Source organism: Hyperolius riggenbachi, chromosome 4 (genome assembly GCF_040937935.1).
Source record: "Hyperolius riggenbachi isolate aHypRig1 chromosome 4, aHypRig1.pri, whole genome shotgun sequence".
Lineage (NCBI taxonomy): Eukaryota > Metazoa > Chordata > Amphibia > Anura > Hyperoliidae > Hyperolius > Hyperolius riggenbachi.
The window spans coordinates 188,245,728-188,268,548 of record NC_090649.1 but is presented as its reverse complement, the minus strand read 5'-3'; the positions used below and the strand labels follow the sequence as shown (position 1 = coordinate 188,268,548).

The window sequence follows — 22,821 nt, the reverse complement described above, 5'->3', positions numbered from 1 at the left end:
ATCATAAAAATAGTCTAATGTCACACATTATTATTATTATTACTATTACTATTATTATTATTATTATTATTATTAATAATAATAATAATAATAATAAAAATTTATATAGCACTGACATCTACTGCAGCACTTTACAGAGTACATAGTCATGTCATGACAACACCGCCCTGTGCATGCAGAGAAAGCATGCATATTATGTAAGACCACATGCACACCAATCTACTCCTTACAGCTGGCAGCAGCTGATTGGAGGACTCTCTGTCACCATGGCCACTGACTCCACCCACCCACACTGGAGCAGCTTCTGGATAGGCCAGAGCCCAGAGCTGCCAGCATTAACACATTTAAAGCAGCAAGCGTCCTCACAACAGTACAGAGGTGCTCTGCTTGCTATAATTGAATTGCTGGTAAGTCTTTATCTTTATTTTTAACCACTACACATGCCTTTTTTTCTCTCTTGCCAGCTACAACTTATTCCATTCCCTACCTTCTACTGAAATATACCTAAAGCGGTCAATTTGATACCAACTTAATCTGATTTACTAACTACCTTTTACCACTGTTATCTAGTCCATTCCCCTATACACATTATGTAGTTTACACTGACCCATTCCTTGCAATCACCCCCCTACTATAACATATCACTAAACACTATGTTTGAAATACTATTCTTATTACACTAAATAATAATCCATTTGTATCTTTTTATGGCAACATTTATAGCTATGCCTCTGTCTTTTGTTTACAGTTGTTTATCCCCTGCTTATTGCCTGAAGAAGTGGGCTGTGCCCGCGAAACGCGTTGCATCTTTGGGGTATTTTCAATAAATGTGTATATCTATACATTTACAGTCCTTGGTGTCTGCTTTAACGGAGGCGAGTCCACCACTTCCTCCCAGCAATTTTTTAAAAATGTTATGTACTTTTATCCTTCTGGCGCCTCTGTTCACCTACCAATATAGTCATGTCACAGGCAGATAATATGAAGTAGAATCAAGCGATAGGTAGATTCTATTGATAGGAAGCTTTTTTTTTTTTTTTTTTTTTTTTTTACAATAGAAAAATGATTAAAATTAAGTTAACTAAGGAACACCAGCGGTCAGTGCTGTATAAATACAGAATAATAATAATAGGGTAAGATTGATACCAATAATAATAATAAAAAATCCTTGTGATTTGTACAGGGCCATGGATTACCTTGCATTGGTTTATTTCAAGAAAAGGGGTGTGGCTTGTGCTGAGGGGCGGAGTTTAGGGCGGCAGAACTTTTGTGCCTATAGGCTCCTGAGCTCTAAATCCGGCCCTGGCGGGGCTAACTGTAATTTAAAGTGAACCCAGGGTTGAGAGTGATATGGTGGCTGCCATATTTATTTCCTTTTAAACAATTCTAGTTGCCTGGCAGCCCTGCTGATCTACTTGGCTGCAGTAGTGAACTGAATTACACCAGAAACGAGCATGCAGCTAATCTTGTCAGTTCTGACAAAATTGTCAGAAACCCCTGACCTGCTGCATGCTTGTTCAGGGTCTATGGTTGAAAGAATTAGAGGCAGAGGACCAACATGGCAGCCAGGCAGCTGGTATTGCTTAAAAGGAGATAAATATGGCAGCCTCAATATTATTCTCACCTCGGGTTCCCTTTAAAAGTGCAACACAAAGACAGAGGGCCCAAGTTTTGGTGACCCTTTCCCCAGAAAATTCACATAATTGTGCAGGTTTTCTCAAGAAAATACACATATTGTGAGCAGATTTGAACAAAAAACACGTTCAATAACCCCAATATGCACAATCGTTATCAGATATGACCCCAATATGCACAATCGTTATCAGATATGACCCCAATATGCACAATCGTTATCAGATATGACCTAAATATGCACAATCGTTATCAGATATGACCCCAATATGCACAATCGTTATCAGATATGACCCCAATATGCACAATCGTTATCAGATATGACCCCAATATGCACAATCGTTATCAGATATGACCCCAATATGCGCAATCGTTATCAGATATGACCCCAATATGCACAATCATTATCAGATATGACCCCAATATGCACAATCGTTATCAGATATGACCCCAATATGCACAATCGTTATCAGATATGACCCCAATATGCACAATCGTTATCAGATATGACCCCAATATGCACAATAGTTATCAGATATGACCCCAATATGCACAATCCTCAGCAGATCTGACCCCAATATGCACAATGCACAGCAGATCTGACCCCAATATGCACAATCCTTATCAGATATGACCCCAATATGTACAATCCTCAGCAGATCTGATCCCAATATGCACAATGCACAGCAGATCTGACCACAATCAGCAGCACCACCTGAAAAAAAGAAAAGAAAAACCCATTTACTCACCTAGTCAGAAGACCTCCTGTTCCGACCTCCTGTTCCGACCTCCTCCTCTCCCGACCTCATTGTGGTGCGCAGCTCCCACGATCCTCTTCCTCCACGTGACTTCCTGCCTGCAGCACCCGGCGAGCAGGGCTATGGGAAAATGGCCGCCCGAAGCCCTGCACTGCAGACTCCAAGTCTGCAGAGCATGGCTTCGGGCGGCCATCTTACCGTAGCCCTGCTCTGCTGCTTCGGCTGCCGCTGTGAACTGACTCGGCGTCTCTTAGACGCCTGAAGTCAGTTCACGCCAGGGGGTGCTTTGGGAGTGCTTGGACACCCCCAAGCACCCCCCTGGCGCCGCCACTGTCCATCCTAATCCTGTTGGATCTCTCAGCGGCTTTTGATTCAGTTGACCATGAAATCCTGCTTAACAGACTGCAGGAGTACTGTGGGATCAGTGGATCAGTCCTCCAGTGGTTCAGATCATTCCTGACTGACAGAGCACAGAGAGTATCCCTAGGACCTATAATGTCCAAACCTGCACCTCTACATTTCGGAGTGCCACAAGGATCAATCCTATCCCCTCTGCTGTTTGCAATCTACATGTTGCCACTCGGTACACTTATCCAGCGACATGGCCTGACGTACCACTGCTACACCGATGACACACAGCCATACCTCCCAACTTTTTGAGATGAGAAACCGGGACATAAGCCACACCCCCTGACACACCCCCAACCACACCCCCTGTCAAAAAAAATATATATACACAATTGCAGATATATATATATATATATATATATATATATATATATAATATATATATATATATGCAATTGTCATTAAAAATGGTGGGGAGAAGGGTGAGGGTGCCCATGGGTTTCTGTGTCAATGCCCCCCTGATGTGTCTGTCCTCCCCCCTCTCTGAATGCCCCCCTGATGTGTCTGTCCCCCCCCTCTCTGAACGCCCCCCTGATGTGTCTGTCCCCCCCCCTCTCTGAACGCCCCCCTGATGTGTCTGTCCCCCCCCCCTCTCTGAACGCCCCCCTGATGTGTCTGTGTCCCCCCTCCTCCCTCCCTGTAGGCAGAGTGAGCGCAGCGGAGCAGCCAGCCGAGTCCTCTTACCGCTGATCCACTCGTACTGGCATCAGACCTCCATGTGCTTCCTGTGACGTCATAGTAAACAGGAAGCACATGGAGGTCCGATGCCAGTACGAGTGGATCAGCGGTAAGTAAGAGGACTCGACTGGCTGCTCCGCTGCGCTCACTCTGCTAACAAGGAGGGGGGGACAGACACATCAGGGGGTATTCAGAGAGAGGAAGGGAGGAAGTAATGAAGCCGGGCTCCCGCATCCCTCATTACCGCGGCTGGAGCCTCGATCATTTTTTCTTCCTCCATTCTCTGCCCAGCCGTCGGGATTCAAGAGGGGGGGCCCGGGATAGCGGGAGGGCCCCCCCAAATCGTGAGAATCCCGACGAAAACGGGACGGTTGGGGGTATGCACAGCTATACCTGTCCTTCAAACCTGGTGGAACAGACCCTACTCCAAAAATAAACTCTTGCTTAGCTGAGCTACAGGCATGGATGAATGATAACTGGTTGAAACTGAATGCTGACAAAACTGAGGTCCTCTTTGTCCAAAGCCAGTGCTCGCCATCAAAACAGCTCTATCCTAAAGCAACACCAATCAGGATTGGGAATTCAGACATAAACAGCTCCAACCTTGTGCGCAGCCTTGGCGTACTAATCGATGGGGATTTGAGTTTCAGAAACCAAATTTCATCTGTAGTTAAATCTTCCTACTTTCATCTGAAGAACATTGCAAAGATTAAAACATCTGATTCCCCCAGAGGATCTTCCAACCCTAGTTCACGCCTTCTTTACATCACGGCTGGATTACTGCAATGCCCTTTATGCTGGCCTCCCCAAAAAGGACCTGCGTCGTCTTTAACCACTTGAGGACCGCCCCCAGCCGATGGGCGGCGGCAAAGACTGGGCCCAAACGACCGCAATACGCCCATCGGCGGGGGCGGCTGCGGGAGTGGCTATGCGGCGATCGCGTCATTCGTGACGCGATCAGCCGCCGCCACCGCTCGTAGTAACCCGCTGGCCGTTCGGAAGCGCCGGCGGGTTACTAGCACCCGGATCGCCGCATGTACTTAGTATAATAGGCTTTGTAATGTATACAAAGCCTATTATACTGGCTGCCTCCTGCCCTGGTGGTCCCAGTGTCCGAGGGACCACCAGGGCAGGCTGCAGCCACCCTAGTCTGCACCAAAGCACACTGATTTCCCCCCCCCCTGCCCCCTGATCGCCCACAGCACCCCTCAGACCCCCCCTGCCCACCCCCCAGACCACTGTTTGCACCCAGTCACCCCCCTAATCACCCATCAATCACTCCCTGTCACTATCTGTCAACGCTATTTTTTTTTTTATCCCCCCCCTGCCCACTGCCCCCTCCTGATCACCCCCCACCCCTCAGATTCTCCCCAGACCCCCCCCCCCCCCGTGTACTGTATGCATCTATCCCCCCTGATCACCTGTCAATCACCTGTCAATCACCCATCAATCACCCGTCAATCACCCGTCAATCACCCCCTGTCACTGCTACCCATCAATCAGCCCCTAACCTGCCCCTTGCGGGCAATCTGATCACCCACCCACACCAATAGATCGCCCGCAGATCCGACATCAGATCACCTCCCAAGTGCTAAACACCCACTAATTACCCATCAATCACCCCCTATCACCACCTGTCACTGTTACCCATCAGATTAGACCCTAATCTACCCCTTGCGGACACCCAATCACCCGCCCACACGCTCAGATTGCCCTCAGGCCCCCCTTTATCAATTCGCCAGTGCAATATTTACATCTGTTATTCCCTGTAATAACCCACTGATCACCTGTCAATCACCTATCAATCACCCCCTGTCACTGCCACCCATCAATCACCCCCTGTCACTGCCACCCATCAATCAGCCCCTAACCTGCCCCTTGCGGGCAATCTGATCACCCACCCACACCAATAGATCGCCCGCAGATCCGACATCAGATCACCTCCCAAGTGCAGTGTTTACATCTCTTCTCTCCTCTAAACACCCACTAATTACCCATCAATCACCCCCTATCACCACCTGTCACTGTTATCCATCAGATTAGACCCTAATCTGCCCCTTGCGGGCACCCAATCACCCGCCCACACACTCAGATTGCCCTCAGACCCCCCCTTATCAATTCGCCAGTGCAATATTTACATCTGTTATTCCCTGTAATAACCCACTGATCATCTGTCAATCACCTATCAATCACCCCCTGTCACTGCCACCTATCAATCACCCCCTGTCACTGCCACCCATCAATCAGCCCCTAACTTGCCCCTTGCGGGCAATCTGATCACCCACCCACACCAATAGATCGCCCGCAGATCCGACATCAGATCACCTCCCAAGTGCAGTGTTTACATCTCTTCTCTCCTCTAAACACCCACTAATTACCCATCAATCACCCCCTATCACCACCTGTCACGGTTACCCATCAGATTAGACCCTAATCTGCCCCTTGCGGGCACCCAATCACCCGCCCACACCTCAGAACGTCCTCAGACCCCAGCCCTGATCACCTCGCTAGTGCATTGCTTGCATCTATTTTCCCCCTCTAATCACACCTTGAGACACCCATCAATCACCTCCTGTCACCCCCTAGCACACCTACCCATCAGATCAGGCCCTAATTTGCCCCGTGTCGGCTCCTGATCACTCGGCCAAACCCTCAGATCCCCCTCAGACCCCCTTCCGATCACCTCCCCAGTGCATTGATTGCATCTATTTTCCCCTCTAACCGCCCCCTGAGACACCCATCAATCACCTCCTGTCACCCCCCTAGCACTCCTATCCATCAGATCAGGCCCAAAACATCCTGTCATCTAAGAGGCCACCCTGCTTATGACCGGTTCCACAAAATTTGCCCCCTCATAGACCACCTGTCATCAAAATTTGCAGATGCTTATACCCCTGATCAGTCATTTTGAGAAATTTGGTTTCCAGACTACTCACAGTTTTGGGCCCGTAAAATGCCAGGGCAGTATAGGAACCCCACAAGTGACCACATTTTACAAAGAAGACACCCCAAGGTATTCTGTTAGGTGTATGATGAGTTCATAGAAGATTTTATTTTTTGTCAAAAGTTAGCGGAAATTGGATTTTTATTGTTTTTTTCACAAAGTGTCATTTTTCACTAACTTGTGACAAAAAATAAAATCTTCTATGAACTCACCATACTGCTAACGGAATACCTTGTGGTGTCTTCTTTCTAAAATGGGGTCACTTGTGGGGTTCCTATACTGCCCTGGCATTTTAGGGGCCCTAAACCGTGAGGAGTAGTCTAGAAAACAAATGCCTCAAAATGACCTGTGAATAGGACGTTGGGCCCCTTAGCGCACCTAGGCTGCAAAAAAGTGTCACACATGTGGTATCGCCATACTCAGGAGAAGTAGTATAATGTGTTTTGTGGTGTATTTTTACACATACCCATGCTGGGTGGGAGAAATCTCTCTGTAAATGGACAATTGTGTGTAAAAAAAATCAAAAATGTGTCATTTACAGAGATATTTCTCCCACCCAGCATGGTTATATGTAAAAATACACCACAAAACACATTATACTACTTCTTCTGAGTACGGCAATACCACATGTGTGACACTTTTTTGCAGCCTAACTGTGCTAAGGGGCCCAAAGTCCAATGAGTACCTTTAGGATTTCACAGGTCATTTTGAGACATTTGGGTTCAAGACTACTCCTCACGGTTTAGGGTCCCTAAAATGCCAGGGCAGTATAGGAACCCCACAAGTGACCCCATTTTAGAAAGAAGACACCCCAAGGTATTCTGTTAGGTGTATGATGAGTTCATAGAAGATTTTATTTTTTGTCACAAGTTAGCGGAAATTGATATGTATTGTTTTTTTTTTCACAAAGTGTCATTTTCCGCTAACTTGTGACAAAAAAAAATCTTCTATGAACTCACCATACTCCTAACAGAATACCTTGGGGTGTCTTCTTTCTAAAATGGGGTCACTTGTGGGGTTCCTATACTGTCCTGGCATTTTAGGGGCCCTAAACCGTGAGCAGTAGTCTAGAATCCAAATGCCTCAAAATGACCTGTGAATAGGACGTTAGGCCCCTTAGCGCACCTAGGTTGCAAAAAAGTGTCACATGTGGTATCGCCGTACTCAGAAGAAGTAGTATATTGTGTTTTGGGGTGTATTTTTACACATACCCATGCTGGGTGGGAGAAATATCTCTGTAAAAGGACAATTGTGTGTAAAAAAAATCAAACAATTGTCATTTACAGAGATATTTCTCCCACCCAGCATGGGTATGTGTAAAAATACACCCTAAAACACATTATACTACTTCTCCTGAGTACGGCGGTACCACATGTGTGGCACTTTTTTGAACCCTAAGTGCGCTAAGAGGCCCAAAGTCCAATGAGTACCTTTAGGATTTCACAGGTCATTTTGCGACATTTGGTTTCAAGACTACTCCTCACGGTTTAGGGCCCCTAAAATGCCAGGGCAGTATAGGAACCCCACAAATGACCCCATTTTAGAAAGAAGACACCCCAAGGTATTCCGTTAGGAGTATGGTGAGTTCATAGAAGATTTTATTTTTTGTCACAAGTTAGCGGAAAATGACACTTTGTGAAAAAAAACAATTAAAATCAATTTCCGCTAACTTGTGACAAAAAAAAAAATCTTCTATGAACTCACCATCCTCCTAACGGAATACCTTGGGGTGTCTTCTTTCTAAAATGGGGTAATTTGTGGGGTTCCTATACTGTCCTGGCATTTTAGGGGCCCTAAAGCGTGAGGAGTAGTCTTGAAACGAAATTTCTCAAAATGACCTGTGAAATCCTAAAGGTACTCATTGAACTTTGGGCCCCTTAGTGCAGTTAGGGTGCAAAAAAGTGCCACACATGTGGTATCGCCGTACTCAGGAGAAGTAGTATAATGTGTTTTGGGGTGTATTTTTCCACATACCCATGCTGAGTGGGAGAAATATCTCTATAAATAGACAATTGTGTGTAAAAAAAATAAAACAATTGTCATTTACGGAGATATTTCTCCCACCCAGCATGGGTATGTGTAAAAATACACCCCAAAACACATTATACTACTTCTCCTGAGTACGGCAATACCACATGTGTGGCACTTTTTTGCAGCCTAACTGCGCTAAGGGGCCAAAAGTCCAATGAGCATCTTTAGGCTTTACAGGGGTGCTTACAATTAGGCACCCTCCAAAATGCCAGGACAGTGAACACACCCCACAAATGACCCCATTTTGGAAAGTAGACACTTCAAGGTATTCAGAGAGGAGCATAATGAGTCCGTGGCAGATTTCATTTTTTTTTGTCGCAAGTTAGAAGAAATGGAAACTTTTTCTTTTTCTTTTTTTTGTCAGAAAGTGTCATTTTCCGCTAACTTGTGACAAAAAATAAAATCTTCTATGAACTCACCATGCCTCTCTCTGAATACTTTGGGATGTCTTCTTTCCAAAATGGGGTCATTTGGGGGGTATTTGTACTATCCTGGAATTTTAGCCCCTCATGAAACCTGACAGGTGGTCAGAAAAGTCAGAGATGCTTGAAAATGGGAAAATTCACTTTTGGCACCATAGTTTGTAAACGCTATAACTTTTACCCAATCCAATAAATATACACTGAATGGTTTTTTTTTTATCAAAGACATGTAGCAGAATAACTTTCGCGCTCAAATGTATAGGAAATTTTACTTTATTTGAAAAATGTCAGCACAGCAAGTTAAAAAAGTCATTTTTTTGCCAAAATTCATGTCTTTTTTGATGAATATAATAAAAACTAAAACTCGCAGCAGCAATCAAATAGCAGCAAAAGAAAGCTGTATTAGTGACAAGAAAAGGAGGTAAAATTCATTTAGGTGGTAGGTTGTATGACCGAGCAATAAACCGTGAAAGCTGCAGTGGTCTGAATGGAGAAAAAGGCTCTGGTCCTTAAGGGGCGAAAAGACTGTGGTCCTGAAGTGGTTAATTAGTGCAGAATGCTGCTGCCAGATTGCTAACAAACCAGCCTCGCCACTGTCACATTACACCGATCCTTCGCTCACTGCACTGGCTACCAGTAGAATGGAGAATACTCTTCAAGATTGGACTGCTGACATTCAAATCCCTACACAATCTGGACCCTGGATGCATGAAGGACTTGCTGAAGCTGCACCACACCTCTGACAACCTCAGATCAGCAAGTTCTATAAACTTGGTCACTCCCAGAGTGCACCTAAAAAAATCTGGAGATAGAGCCTTCTGTCGTGCTGCCCCTACTCTTTGGAACTCCCTGCCACACCCAGTAAAGACAGCACCATCCCTGGAGCTATTCAAATCCAGACTGAAAAGCCACCTGTTTAGCCTGGCATTTCCGGACTTATAAAATTCTTCCTCTGTACCACGATGGTCTGAGCCATGCTTATGCGCTTTGAGTCCTATGGGAGAAAGCGCTCTACAAATGTTATTATTTGTTGTTGTTGTTGTTGTTATTTGAAGCTTAGCGCGCGCAGCTGAGAGGGTTGATTAGGACACGGGACAGTTGGAACTGTCTCATGCTCTCTGTCACCTCCTTTCAACCAAAAAGATGGCTGCCCCCATGAAATCACAAACATTTGCCTGTTCTTTCAAAACAGGTTGGATAAGAGATTATATTACCTATTGTAATTAACATAACTAATGTAACTTTATGACAGTATGTTTGTTTTGGCTGAAGTTCCCCTTTAAGAGCTAAATCCAAGGGAAGGATGTATGTTTGAGTGGAGAGTGTTTGGATTGGTCTATGCTTCTGGGGATTACCCAATAAAAACTGTTTTTTTTTCCCCTTTCCTTGTCTTTCTTTTATGAAGTGTGTGCACATTGCAGTAAATCATTTGATATTGGTAATTAAAAGTTAACGTTCTAAATACTGTATATACTCGAATATCAACCAATACCAGTATAGACCAAGGTTCCTAATTTTCCTTTCAGACAACAGAAACATTGTTTGACCTGATTATAAACCTAGGATAGAAATCCAGGTCACTACTTTTAACATCCCCATATCGCTTCTTTAGTGGTGTAGTGGCTACATCCCTGTCCAATATAACATTCCATAGTGTCTAGTAGTCCCCCTCTCTCCCCCGTACGGCATTGTTTGGTTTCTATTAGTCCTCTCCTTCCTCTACACTGAGTTACATGGTGTCTAATGGTTCACCCTCCCTCTCCCATACCTGATGTCTAGTGCCCCCCTCCCCTATACAGTGTACCTGGTGTTTAGCTTTCCTGCTCCCGCTTCCATAGAGTCTTTCCTGGTATCTAGTTGTCCCCCCACTTTCCTCCATACAGCATTCCTTGGTGCCTCGTGGTCCCCCCTTTCCTACACAGTGTACTTGATGTCTAGTGGTCCCTCCTCCCTCCCTCATACAGCGTACCTGGTGTCTAGTGGTTCCCCCCTCCCTCCCTCATAGAGCGTACCTGGTCTCTACTGGTCCCTTCTCCCCTGTACAGCATACCTGTTTTTTAGTTTTTAGTGGCCCTCTCCGATTCTATAGCGTACCTAGTGTCTAATGGTCCTCCCTCTGCCTATACATTGTGTGTGGTGTCTAATGGTCTCCCCTACCTCTCCCATCTTTTTCCTGGTGTCTAGTGGACGCCCTCCCTCCCCATGTCGCCAGGTACAGGCAGCAGAGGTGGAGGAAGAACATCTCACCTGATCCGGGGCTGGTGATCAAATGTTGGTTTATGGGACCTGTTGCACTGCGACTCCTCTGTGTCTTCTTCCGCATTCTGCCTCTAGTGTTTGAGTTTAGGATGGGGAACCACTAGACACCAGGCATACTGTATATGCTGAGGGGGGACCACTAGACACCAGGTGTGTCCCGAGTAAATAACGAGATTTTGTTCTGTGGGCCATTTTATGAGCAAAAAATAATAAATACTATACTTTATTCAAGTATATATGGTATAGCTACATAAGCAAACAATGATGCTAACTGTAACCCAACGTAAAGAGGGTTCCAATGAAGCATATTGATAAAGTTGAGTATGCATTTTTGTTTGGGTGAATATGAAGAAAAACAATATTTAAATAAGTGTTATCTCACTGACACCAGTTATAGGCAGACTTAGAATCAGTAAAAAAGAGTAGCAAATGCAGGTAATGCCATGTTCAGAATTAGCAGGAAACAAGATGGCAGTTCCTGAGCACTACCAGGCTGGTTGCTGCTCTCTTATGCTGGGGATACATGGGTCGATTCTGGCGCTCGATTCTGCATCCAAAAGTTTTGCTGTTCGATACCCACTCGATTCTCTTATCTTCCGCTCATTTTTCTTATCTTTTTTTTAATTCACTTCAATGACAAATCAAGCGGCAAAACGATCGAACGGTGATCGGATATGTCGGAAATTATCAGCTCAGAATCGAGCCGTGTATTCCCAGCATTAGGCTGCTCCAGCTCCAGATTTATTTCATTTCAATACATGTTGCAGCAGCTCTGTTTCTATAAAACAATGTTATTTAGATGTGTAGAACATGGCAGGGATTATGTCAGGTAAAGAAGTGAAGGAAGCCTTTGTCCAAGTTTGGTTTTATACTCCTCCCCCCAGCCTCCTAGTGCTTAGCCTTAGCTCCTATTGGTGCCACACTAACCTTAGTTCCCTTACTAACAGGACTGCGGAGTTGGTACAAAAATCATCCAACTCCTCAGTTTATGAAACCTCGGACTCCACGTACCCACAATTGCTCCAACTCTTTGACTCCAACTCCGCAGCCTTGCTTCCCAATGCCTAAACATAATGTTTAGTTTGCCTTAACCAGTGCCTAACACCTTTCCTTTGTAGCTTACTTTAACCTTTGACGTCATCTGGGAGAAGGGGGGCAAGGGGAATGTAGAGCAGAGAAGACTCGGGAGACTCAATGAGAAGGAAGAATATAGTGCTACAAGGGCAGGGGCACATAAGTATGATACAGCCGCTTCACTTCCACATGCAACACCAGTGCAGCTCTCCTCCAAGTCCAGTCCCGGCCTTTTGTGGTCTTCATACAAATCTGCTGGGGACAGTATTTGGTATGACTTTAGCAGGATCCCCAACATCATTTATTTAAAATTAAAAACAAAATTCTGTCCTCAGAGAAGTCAGAGCACAAAATGCAATGTTGGCTGCTGTGCATGTTCTCAGAAAAGCTTTTTCTCTAACTGATAAACTCAGAGAGCCACATCATATAACAAGCGATGCAGGCAGAGATGGAGTGAAGTAAAGAATGGCCCGTCTGATATGGGACAGATGGAAAGAGCATTGATTTCACATCACCTATCCTACCATCAGGGCCGGTTCAAGTAACAATTGGGCCCTAGGGCAAAATTAGCCTGGGGGCCCCCCAACAGACACCCCTCAACCAAAAAGCGTCATTAGAGGCCCTTTGTTGCAGCCAAATTTCCCTCCTGGGCCCCTAAGCTGGCTGCTGACCCTCTCCCAATCACCTCCCAACTTAACAGACTCTGCAAAGTCCCTGGGGAGCAACAGTTAAGATGGGAAGGGACACCTTGGGGGCCCCTACAGGCTCTGGGGCCCTGGGGCAATTGCCTATTTTTTCCTATGGTAGCTCCAGCCCTGCCTACCATGGGCTTGATTCACAAAGCGGTGCTAACTGTTAGCACGCCTGTGAAAACCCCCTTAGCACGTCTAAACAAGCTTTTCGCGCATAAAACTTTACGCGCGTACTGCACAGAGCGCAGGGCGCACCGCGCGAAGTGCCCATTAAAGCCTATGGGACTTAGCGCGCGTAAAACTTTGCGCGCATAAAACTTTCACGCGATCTGATTGAGAAATCCGGTGCTAACCTACTTAGCACCCTGGTTAGCGCGTCTAAAGACTTTAGACGTGCTAAGTAGGTTAGCACCGCTTTGTGAATCAAGCCCCATGTCTGCTACATAGAAAATGTGCCTGGTTTTTGGCGTGCTTACAGAGACACTGAAGCGAGAATAATTCTCGCTTCAGAGCATAGTTATCCCGCGGCTAAACGGGGGTCCCTTCACCCCAACCCCCCCCCCCCCCCCGCAAAATCAACGACCCAATTGGTCGTAGATTTTGCTGCTCCTAGAGGCAGGGCTAACGGCTGCAGCCCTGCCTCTAGTCGCGTCTATCAGCGGTGCATCGCCGCCTCTCCCGCGCCCCTCTCAGCGAAGGAAGACTGAGAGGGGCGGGGAAGAGGCGGAGATACGCGCTGACAGACGCGCGTGGGGCAGGGCTGCAGCGGTTACCCCTGCCTCAACCAGGAAGAGATCCCCGGCTGCACGGAGGAGATTTGTGAAGTAAGGGACCCCCGTTAAGCCGCGCGATAGCGGCATTTTAGCAGGGGCACACATGCGATTTATTCTCGCTTCAGAGTCTCTTTAAGCTGCATGATATCAACTGAGTAATTCATACTGTATAACAATGCTCTAGATGTGCCAGTTATAGGTACAGCTATGTCACTAGCACCTTTTACTAATATGCATTGTAAACCTCACTTCCACTAGATACATACCTCTATATTCTGCTGTATATGGTAACAGTAAAAAAGGGCGCAGGAGGCTAGTGGACAAATCGGGCGCCGCCATTCACTCCCATAATAAATATCGTTTAATGGGCGCCCGATAGGAAAAAAGGGCACCGGAGAAAAATAACGTTTTAAAAGCGGCGCCTGGAGACTTAATGTTTTATTACTGCTTCTCATGATTACACATTATTTAATGATTTATACATTTTTTAATATTATTTTTAAACGAAAAACAGTACAATTTTTTTTTTTTACATTATTTTTAAACGAAAAAACTGCACAATATGTTTTTGAAACTTTAATAATGCTTATCACAGGAGGGTCTTAGGTTTAGGCACCAACAGGGGGGTCTTAGGTTTAGGCACCAACAGGGGGGTCTTAGGTTTAGGCACCAACAGGGGGGTCTTAGGTTTAGGCACCAACAGGGGGTCTTAGGTTTAGGCACCACCAGGGGGGTCTTAGGTTTAGGCACCAACAGGGGGTCTTAGGTTTAGGCACCAACAGGGGGGTCTTAGGTTTAGGCACCAACAGGGGGTCTTAGGTTTAGGCACCAACAGGGGGGGTCTTAGGTTTAGGCACCAACAGGGGGGTCTTAGGTTTAGGCACTAACAGGGGGGTCTTAGGTTTAGGCACCACCAGGGGGGTCTTAGGTTTAGGCACCAACAGGGGGTCTTAGGTTTAGGCACCAACAGGGGGGTCTTAGGTTTAGGCACCAACAGGGGGTCTTAGGTTTAGGCACCAACAGGGGGGTCTTAGGTTTAGGCACCAACAGGGGGGTCTTAGGTTTAGGCACTAACAGGGGGGTCTTAGGTTTAGGCACCACCAGGGGGGTCTTAGGTTTAGGCACCAACAGGGGGGTCTTAGGTTTAGGCACTAACAGGGGGGTCTAGGGGTTAGGGGTAGGTACAGGGAGGGTTACTTAGGCACCAACAGGGGGGGTCTTAGGTTTAGGCATCAACAGGGGGGTCTAGGGGTTAAGGGTAGGTACAGGGAGGGTTACTTAGGCACCAACAGGGGGGGTCTTAGGTTTAGGCATCAACAGGGGGGTCTAGGGGTTAGGGGTAGGTACAGGGAGGGTTACTTTAATTTTTTTTTAAACGTTATTATACGTTTCACTATTTAAACGAAAGATTAACGTTTTTACAATTGCCGATTTAATGCACATTATTTAATGATTTATAACTTTATAAAACATTAATTTTAAATGAAATACAGTACAATACATTTTTAAACGTTATCCATGCTTATCGTTTAAAACCCAGCGCCCTTTTTTCCCAGCGCCCCTTTTTAACGTACGCGCTGTATATGCTATAATGTGCCACTCTTTGTTGAACCAAAGTGAAAATGTCTAGAATTGGGAGGAAACCCTCCCACAACTGTAAAGTCTGTATCCTAATTGCTCACTGTTTTGTTAAAGAAAAAAAAAAAAGTAAAGAGTGGCCCAAAGCAATTGATATTTTTTTATTTTCTATTGAGAAGTTCAAACTCCCCATTTTGAGGTACACTGAGCCAGAAGTGCCCTTTCTAACGCACTTCAATATCTACATTACCATGTGGCACTTGCGGCGATTTGCGTCGGGCCGGAAGTCATGTAAGTCTATGATAACACACGTACTTAAAAAAAAAAACAGCCGCAATTATCTGCGGCGTGCATGCGCAGAAGCGTATTTTAGAAATACATTTCCACGACCGTCATCGATTGCTGAAAAGGAAGTGAGCGTCACTTCCTGCCTGGCCAGATGCCAGACGGGGAATACCGGATAGTAACGCGGTATTTCCCGAAGGCCTGTTTCTGGCGGGGCGGGGCGGCTGCCGCACCACCAATATGCAGTGTGAAGCCGACCACAAAGTAGATAAGTAGAGTACAGTAGATTTCCCCTAGACCCCCACCAGGCCCTAGGCACTTGCCTACGGATTCTTGTGGGTCATTCAGTTCTGGGTGCAGCAGTCACCCTCTTGCTTGGGAGATGAAACTTTTGTTTTTATATTGCATCAAGCATCCGGTAAGGTGTGGCAACAAGTGGTAATTTATGTGCAGTTTTACAATAACCTTACCAGACCGAAGTGCATCAACCCTACAATCGTCCATCACAAATAGATTATTTAAACATTGGTTATTGAGTTTTATGACACATTGATTAATTAGCAGCAGCATACAGGTGAAGTTCGGAAAATTAGAAAGTCATGCAAAAGATCATTTAATTCAGTAATTCAACTTAAAAGGTAAAACTAATATATGAAATAGACTCATTGGGCTTGATTCACTTAAAGGGGAACTGAAGAGAGAGGTATATGGAGGCTGTCATGTTTATTTCCTTTTAGACAATACCAGTTGCCTGGCAGCCCTGCTGATCCTCTGCCTCTAATACTATTAGCCATAGCCCCTGAACAAGCATGCAGCAGATCAGGTGTTTCAGTGGTTCAGACTTATAAGTCTGATCTGACAAGACTAGCTGCATGCTTGTTTCTGGTTTTAATCAGATACTACTGCAGAGAAATAGACCAGCAGGGCTGCCAGGCAACTGGTATTGATTAAGGCTTCTTGCACACCAAGACGTTGTGTTAGGTGCCACGTTATGGTCGCATAACGTGCACCTAACACAACGTATGGTGCTGCAAAAGCCGACGGTAGAGTGAGCCGCGTTCGGCGGCTCGATTCCTATAATGTCTCCCAGAGTGGCGCTGATTGGCCAGCGGGACCACGTGATGCGGAGCGAGACACTCCGCATCACGTGGTCCCGCCGGCCAATCAGCTGCCGCCAGTGCAGTGAATATTAAGTAGCCATGTGCGCGGCTACTGTAGCTGGCTCTCCCCGCCTCCTCTCCGCCCACCACTGCGCATGTGCAAACAGTCTAACGCGGCTATAGCCGCTCCAACGCCGTAGCATGCTGCACTTTGCACCGAACGTGCAGCATTACATGTAACGCAACGTGGGCTGTGTGAACAGCCCACTTGTGTTACATTGCTGTGCGTTGGGGGAGCGTTACAGGCGCACTAACGTGCGCCTGTAACGTCTTGGTGTGTAAGCAGCCTAAAAGGAAATAAACATGACAGCCTCCATATACCTCTCTCTTCAGTTCCCCTTTAAGCTGGGAATACACGGTTCGTTTTTTTAGGTGATTAGATGGTTCGATAGATCATTTCCGACATGTCCGATCTCCCTTTCGATTCTTTCGCCGCTCGATTTCTGATAGAAGCGAATGGAAAAAGATAAGAAAAACGAGCAGAAGATAAAAGAATCGACTGCAGAATTGAGCGGCAAAAATGATCGAGAGGAGAAATACATGGCAGAAACAAACCGTGTATTCCCAGCATAAGACAAATAGCATGCCTTAAAGTTAACACGCCTTATAAGAGTAGCATAGCGAGCGCTACAAACCCGCAGGGGCTCAGGGCAGGACGAGTGGAGCTCTCATCATTGCCAATTAGCAGACATAAGTTCGCTATGCTACTCTGATAAGGTGTGTTAACTCTGAAAAGGTGTGTTATCTCTGATAATACATGCTATTTGTCTTCGTAAATCAAGCCCCTTACATGCAAAGAAAGATATTTCAAGCCTTTATTTTATATAATTTTCATGCTTTTGCATTTCTGTATGAAAGCGTTGTATGCAAATTGCATGGGATTTGCTTACAGTATGTGGGAAGAAGGAACTTGCTGTGCGATTTTATAATGCACATAAAATCACATGCGAATCGCACAACAATTTTTGTGCCATCCATAGAATTATATGCACTAATGTTGCATGTGTTTTGCTCTATGCGGCAAAACGTATGTGAATCAAAAATGTATGCTCCCAGCCTGAAGGCTTATCAAGCGGCATGAGTCAGTAAAGAGATTTTAGGTAAAATTTGTTTAAAAGGATTGTATTAGCTGGAGGCTGGGAACACACTTGTCTGTGTGGAAAATCGTGTTTTCTGCCATGTGCGTTTCTGCGGTTTTTCTGCATTTGTGTTTTTTGTGCATTTTTCATGCCTTTCCATTTAGTACTTTTTTAAAATATTGACATTCACCAAGTGAAAAAATATATTATGAGACTTTTTTACAGGAATATAATGGGGAAACCCGGGACTCCCAGTGATGTACTACCTATCCAGCAGGGATTAAGTCACGCGGCAAAGGACGTTCTTGGGGGGAGGGGGGGGGGGGGCGGCAGACTGGAAAAGCTGGGAATGATCGATCAATGGAAAATTTCTAATTGATCTGATGGGAAAATTGCATGGTGTGTACTAGGCATGAGATGCATTGAACTCAATAGATGAACAGCAGATTTGATAAAAGCGACTAAATCTGCCAGATGAAATATAGTCATATATGGCTATGTTAAAACACAAGCATATTTTACTGATAATTATCTTTCTCTCTCTTGTTTTCAGCCATATAATTAATGAGCTAATAGAAACCGAGCGCGTTTATGTTGAAGAGCTTCAAAGTATTCTAGAGGTAAGATCCTATATTGTACCTGTACTTTCCATCTGGTGTTGCAATTGCAACAATAATATAAATGGGCTCTAGCAGTATTTCACCCTCCTTTTTTATTGTATTGCAAAAATCCTTAATTGCTTCATTGTAAATAAATAGATTTACCACAGTAGATCACAGCTAGTTAGCTACTTACCTCCAACAGCAGACAGCCCTTTTCAGACTCCCCCTTTTTCCTCCCCTCTGGTTTCTTAGTAGTTACCGTGTTTCCCTGAAAGTAAGCCCTACCCTACCCTGAAAATAAGCCATAGTGGCAGTTAAAGAGGTGGAAGAGGCGGGGCATAACAGTGCAGTGCCAATCTAGTACTGGTCCTCATCCCGGTGTGAGAATCTGCTCAGCTGCCTGTGCAGACAGGCAGCTTTTTGACCACTGTTCAGGTCTGCATTCTGCAGGTCTCTTTAAAGAGAAACTCCGACCAAGAATTGAACTTTATCCCAATCAGTAGCTGATACCCCCTTTTACATGACAAATCTATTGCATTTCACAAACAGACCATCAGGGGGCGCTGTATGACTGATTTTGTGATGAAACCCCTCCCACAAGAGGCTCTGGTACCGCGGTACTCTGGGCAAACTGCCACAATGTAACAATGTTCACAGACAGGAAATGGCTGTTTACAGCTGTCTCTAACAGCCAAAACAGCTAGGAACAGCTTACATAACCTGCCCACAGTAAAAATGTCACCATGTGATAAATGTCAGAATGTAAATCTGGGAGAGGAAAGATTTTACAATGAGCAAACACTGACTTAATCATTTATACATAATTATTGTAAAAATGAAGCACTTTTTTTATTACATTATTTTCACTGGAGTTCCTCTTTAAGGGCCTGTTTCCACTACACGCAGATTCTGCATGCAGAAAACTGACTCCAATGAATGTCTATGGGTCTGTTTCCACTGAACGCAATTCTTCTGATGCAGATTTCCCATAGGCATTCATTGGAGTCAGTTTTCTGCATGCAGAATCTGCGTGTAGTGGGAACAGGCCCTAAGAGAGACCTTTTGTCAGTTCTGCAGCTTGCTGCAGAGGAATTTGCATACGTTTATCATGCAAATTGCCTAGCCACATCCATTGTGGGCTTGCTCTATAAGTACTATCTGTTTCCCACAAAGCTGGGCTGGTGATAAGGACTCCTTCCTGTGAAACACTCCTGGAGGAGTGTCAGCCATGCTCTTTGTTTGAAGATCAGCTTAGAGTTATTCCTGGAACTTGCACTAGGCAGGTTTCCCTAGTGCAGTTAGGATTGTTTATCTGTTTTGTTTGTCTGTTGCGATTGTCCTGTCCCTGCGACAGGAAATCGTTCTGTGTGTCTGGGTGCTAACCGCAACAGCGGTTGTTGCTGGTAGCCCCTTCTGATCTGTTTCCCTGGATCGTGCTAGCCTCTTTTCGCTAGTACTGTGGATCCTTCTGTTCTGCCTCCCTGGATCGTACTAGCATCCTGCGCTAGTGCTGTGGATCCTTCTGTCCTGCTACTCTGTACCTGGATCGCACTCGCCTTGCGCTAGTGCTGTGGATCCTTCTGTTCTGTCTTCCTGGATCGCGCTAGTCACTTTCGCTAGTGCTGTGGATCCTTCTGTTCTGTCTGTCTGAATCGCACTTGCGCTAGCGTTAGTGGCAGTGCCTCTGGTCTGGATCTTGGAGCTAACCTCGGCTGCGGTCGCTGCTGGTAACTCCTTCTGTTTGTCGTGTGCTTGGCTCAGAGGAGCCCTGCCTATGAGTATTTTCTCGTTAAACGCGGCCGCATTTACATGTATTTTCTAGTGAAATGCTGCTGCAATAAGTGTAATTTCTGGTGAATCGCTGCAGCATTGCGATTATTTTCTTGGGTGGAGCCACGGGTTTTCTCGCCAGGAGTGACAAATTGGCTAGAGGCGCCCTGGCTGCCTGATCAGTACATTGCACAGGAGGAAGAGGTGGCCAGGAAGCAGGGAGTGGACACAGTGGTTCAGTGCTGATCAGGCACCGGTCCTGTCAGCCCAGCATACAGCAAGGTTATCAGCTGTGTGCAGGGATGACAGGGCTGCTGCCTGATCAGTACATTGCACAGGAGGAAGAGGCGGCCAGAAAGCAGGGAGTGGACACAGTGGTTCAGTGCTGATCAGGCATCGGTCCTGTCAGTCCAGCATACATCAAGGTTGTCAGATGTGTGCAGGGATGACACGGCTGCTGCCTGATCAGTACATTGCGCAGGAGGAAGAGGCGTGACAGGAAAAAATGGCGCAAAGCGCCAATGCACCCTTCTCGCGTGCCATACAGAACAACAGTAAATCACTATTTACCGTTGTTAACTGTAACTTTCTGGCGCGCGCCTGCCCGAAGTGTTTAAAACGCTAATTTGCGTTTTAATGTTAAAACATTAAATAGCGTTTTAATGTTAAAACACTATGTAGTGTTTTAACATTAAAACACAAAATAGCGTTTTAAGCACTTTAGTTTGTTTATGCACATTTGTTAATAATTTAAGGGTACTTATCCGTTAGCCGGGCGCATCCTCTAGGTGGCAACAAAACTCCACCAGAGTTACATCTTTCCCTACTATCCATATCGGCCTGGAGGGGGAATAGTAATTAGCGCCACCTGCCGGATGCGCCCCGCTAACGGATAAGTACCAATTTAAGTATATATATATATATGCGTTGGACGCATGCGGATTCGCGATAGTGGAAACGAGCCCTGAGTCCACAGCAAGGTAAACCTTAATATGCAGCGGATTTCAAACAGCACTTTCCATGCAAAGTCCATATGAAAGGCGGCAGCCTTTGAGTAATACAATCCTGGATAAACCCCAGCAGTTTTGTCAGATACCAGCTATGCTGCTCACACACAGTCACTCCCAACCAGGAAGTGATCACCTTTTGTATGTGTCAGCTGTGAAGCTGACCAGTTGAGGTAAAACCTGGAGTGCAATTCCACCTAGGATAGAACGACCAGAAGCTCCCACCCTCCCTGCTTCTGGTCAGCTCCAGCCCAGTAGTGAGACTTAGCTACACAAACTCTGGAGCTGCTACTGCATGTAGCGTCGGATCCTGGGTGCAACATACCACCATTCCAGACAAAGTGAATAAATATTTTCTATTCACTTTGTCACAATATATATATGCATATGTTAATACATGTATTTATACATGTATTAACTTGTATATAATTTTTTTTTTTTTTGCTTATTGTTTGAATTTAAAAAACAAACGACGTGGGGTCCCCCCTCCCAAGCCTCTTTAACCCCTCGTCACCCATGCAGGCTGGGATAGCCAGAATGCGGAGCCCCGGCCGAGTGGGGCATCGCACCCTGAGCTATACCAGTCCGCATGGTCCATGGTATGGGGGGGGGCTCTATAGCACCCACACTGTCACCCTGGAGCACCCATAGCACCCAGGGTGACAGCGTGGGTGGGTGCTATAGATTGGTATGTGCGGGGAGAAGTGCGGAAAGCCGAGCAGGAGGGACCATGGAGCGGCTCTAGCTATACTCTGTATAGCTGGAGCTAAAAAGCATCTTTAAGTTTTGGCTCCAAAGTTCTCCATTGGTCTAATAACAGACCAATGGGTATCAGGAGGAACCCCATTGGTCTGTTAATAGACCAATGGTGCTCCTTGGAGCCAAATTCAAAGATGCTTTTTAGCTCTAGCTATACTCAGTATAGCTAGAGCAAGCGCGGGGGAGCGGCGGTGTGTGGCGCCGGGTGCGCAGTCAGCGGAGATCTTCAATTAAGGTTGCAACAATAGAGGATACTGTATTCGTTGGATCATTTCCGAGGATATGGGCGTGGGAACATTTTTTTTAAAGGTACAGGTAAGTATCTCTGGTTAATTAAGATTAATGAATTTTTTTTTTCTCGTGGTTGTGTTTTTATTTCTTTTAACCCTTTGTGGAAATGGGTAAGGGGCCCCCCCATACCATGGACCATGTGGGCTGGTATAGCTCAGGGTGCAAAGCCCCACTCGGCCGGGGCTCCGCATTCTGGCTATCCCAGCCTGCATGGGTGACGAGGGGTTAAAGAGGCTTAGGAGGGGGGACCCCACGTCGTTTTTTTTTTTTAAAATGTCACACAATAAGGAAAAAAAAAAAATGGCATTTATATATATATGTTAATACATGTATAAATACATGTATTAACATATATACATATACATATACATACATATATACATATATATACATACATACATATACATATACATATATAGATACATAGATACATACATTAATTATTTATATTTATCAATACTTATTTTTTATGTATATACATGTTATAACAATTGGCGCACGGAGCCGTGGGTAAAGTGTTTAAAACACTATTTTGCGTTTTAATGTTAAAACGCTATTTAATGTTTTTAATATGAAAACGCAAAATAGCGTTTTAAACACTTTACCCACGGCTCCGTGC

General features: G+C 45.4%; 2 protein-coding genes across 7 annotated transcripts in view; one reads left to right on the top strand and one right to left on the bottom strand.

Annotated features, from left to right (window-relative positions):
* The window catches only part of MCF2L2 (MCF.2 cell line derived transforming sequence-like 2), a 448,572-nt gene that overhangs the window by 211,459 nt on the left and 214,292 nt on the right, over positions 1 to 22,821 (top strand). For all 5 annotated transcript variants that reach the window (XM_068281097.1, XM_068281096.1, XM_068281100.1 and 2 more), the window contains exon 16: positions 18,327 to 18,393. In XM_068281097.1, coding sequence (XP_068137198.1) covers positions 18,327 to 18,393 — 67 coding nt within the window. The remainder of the gene's footprint in view (positions 1 to 18,326; positions 18,394 to 22,821) is intronic.
* B3GNT5 (UDP-GlcNAc:betaGal beta-1,3-N-acetylglucosaminyltransferase 5) overlaps positions 1 to 22,821 on the bottom strand; it is a 197,032-nt gene that overhangs the window by 44,030 nt on the left and 130,181 nt on the right. The gene's annotated exons all lie outside the window — the stretch shown is intronic.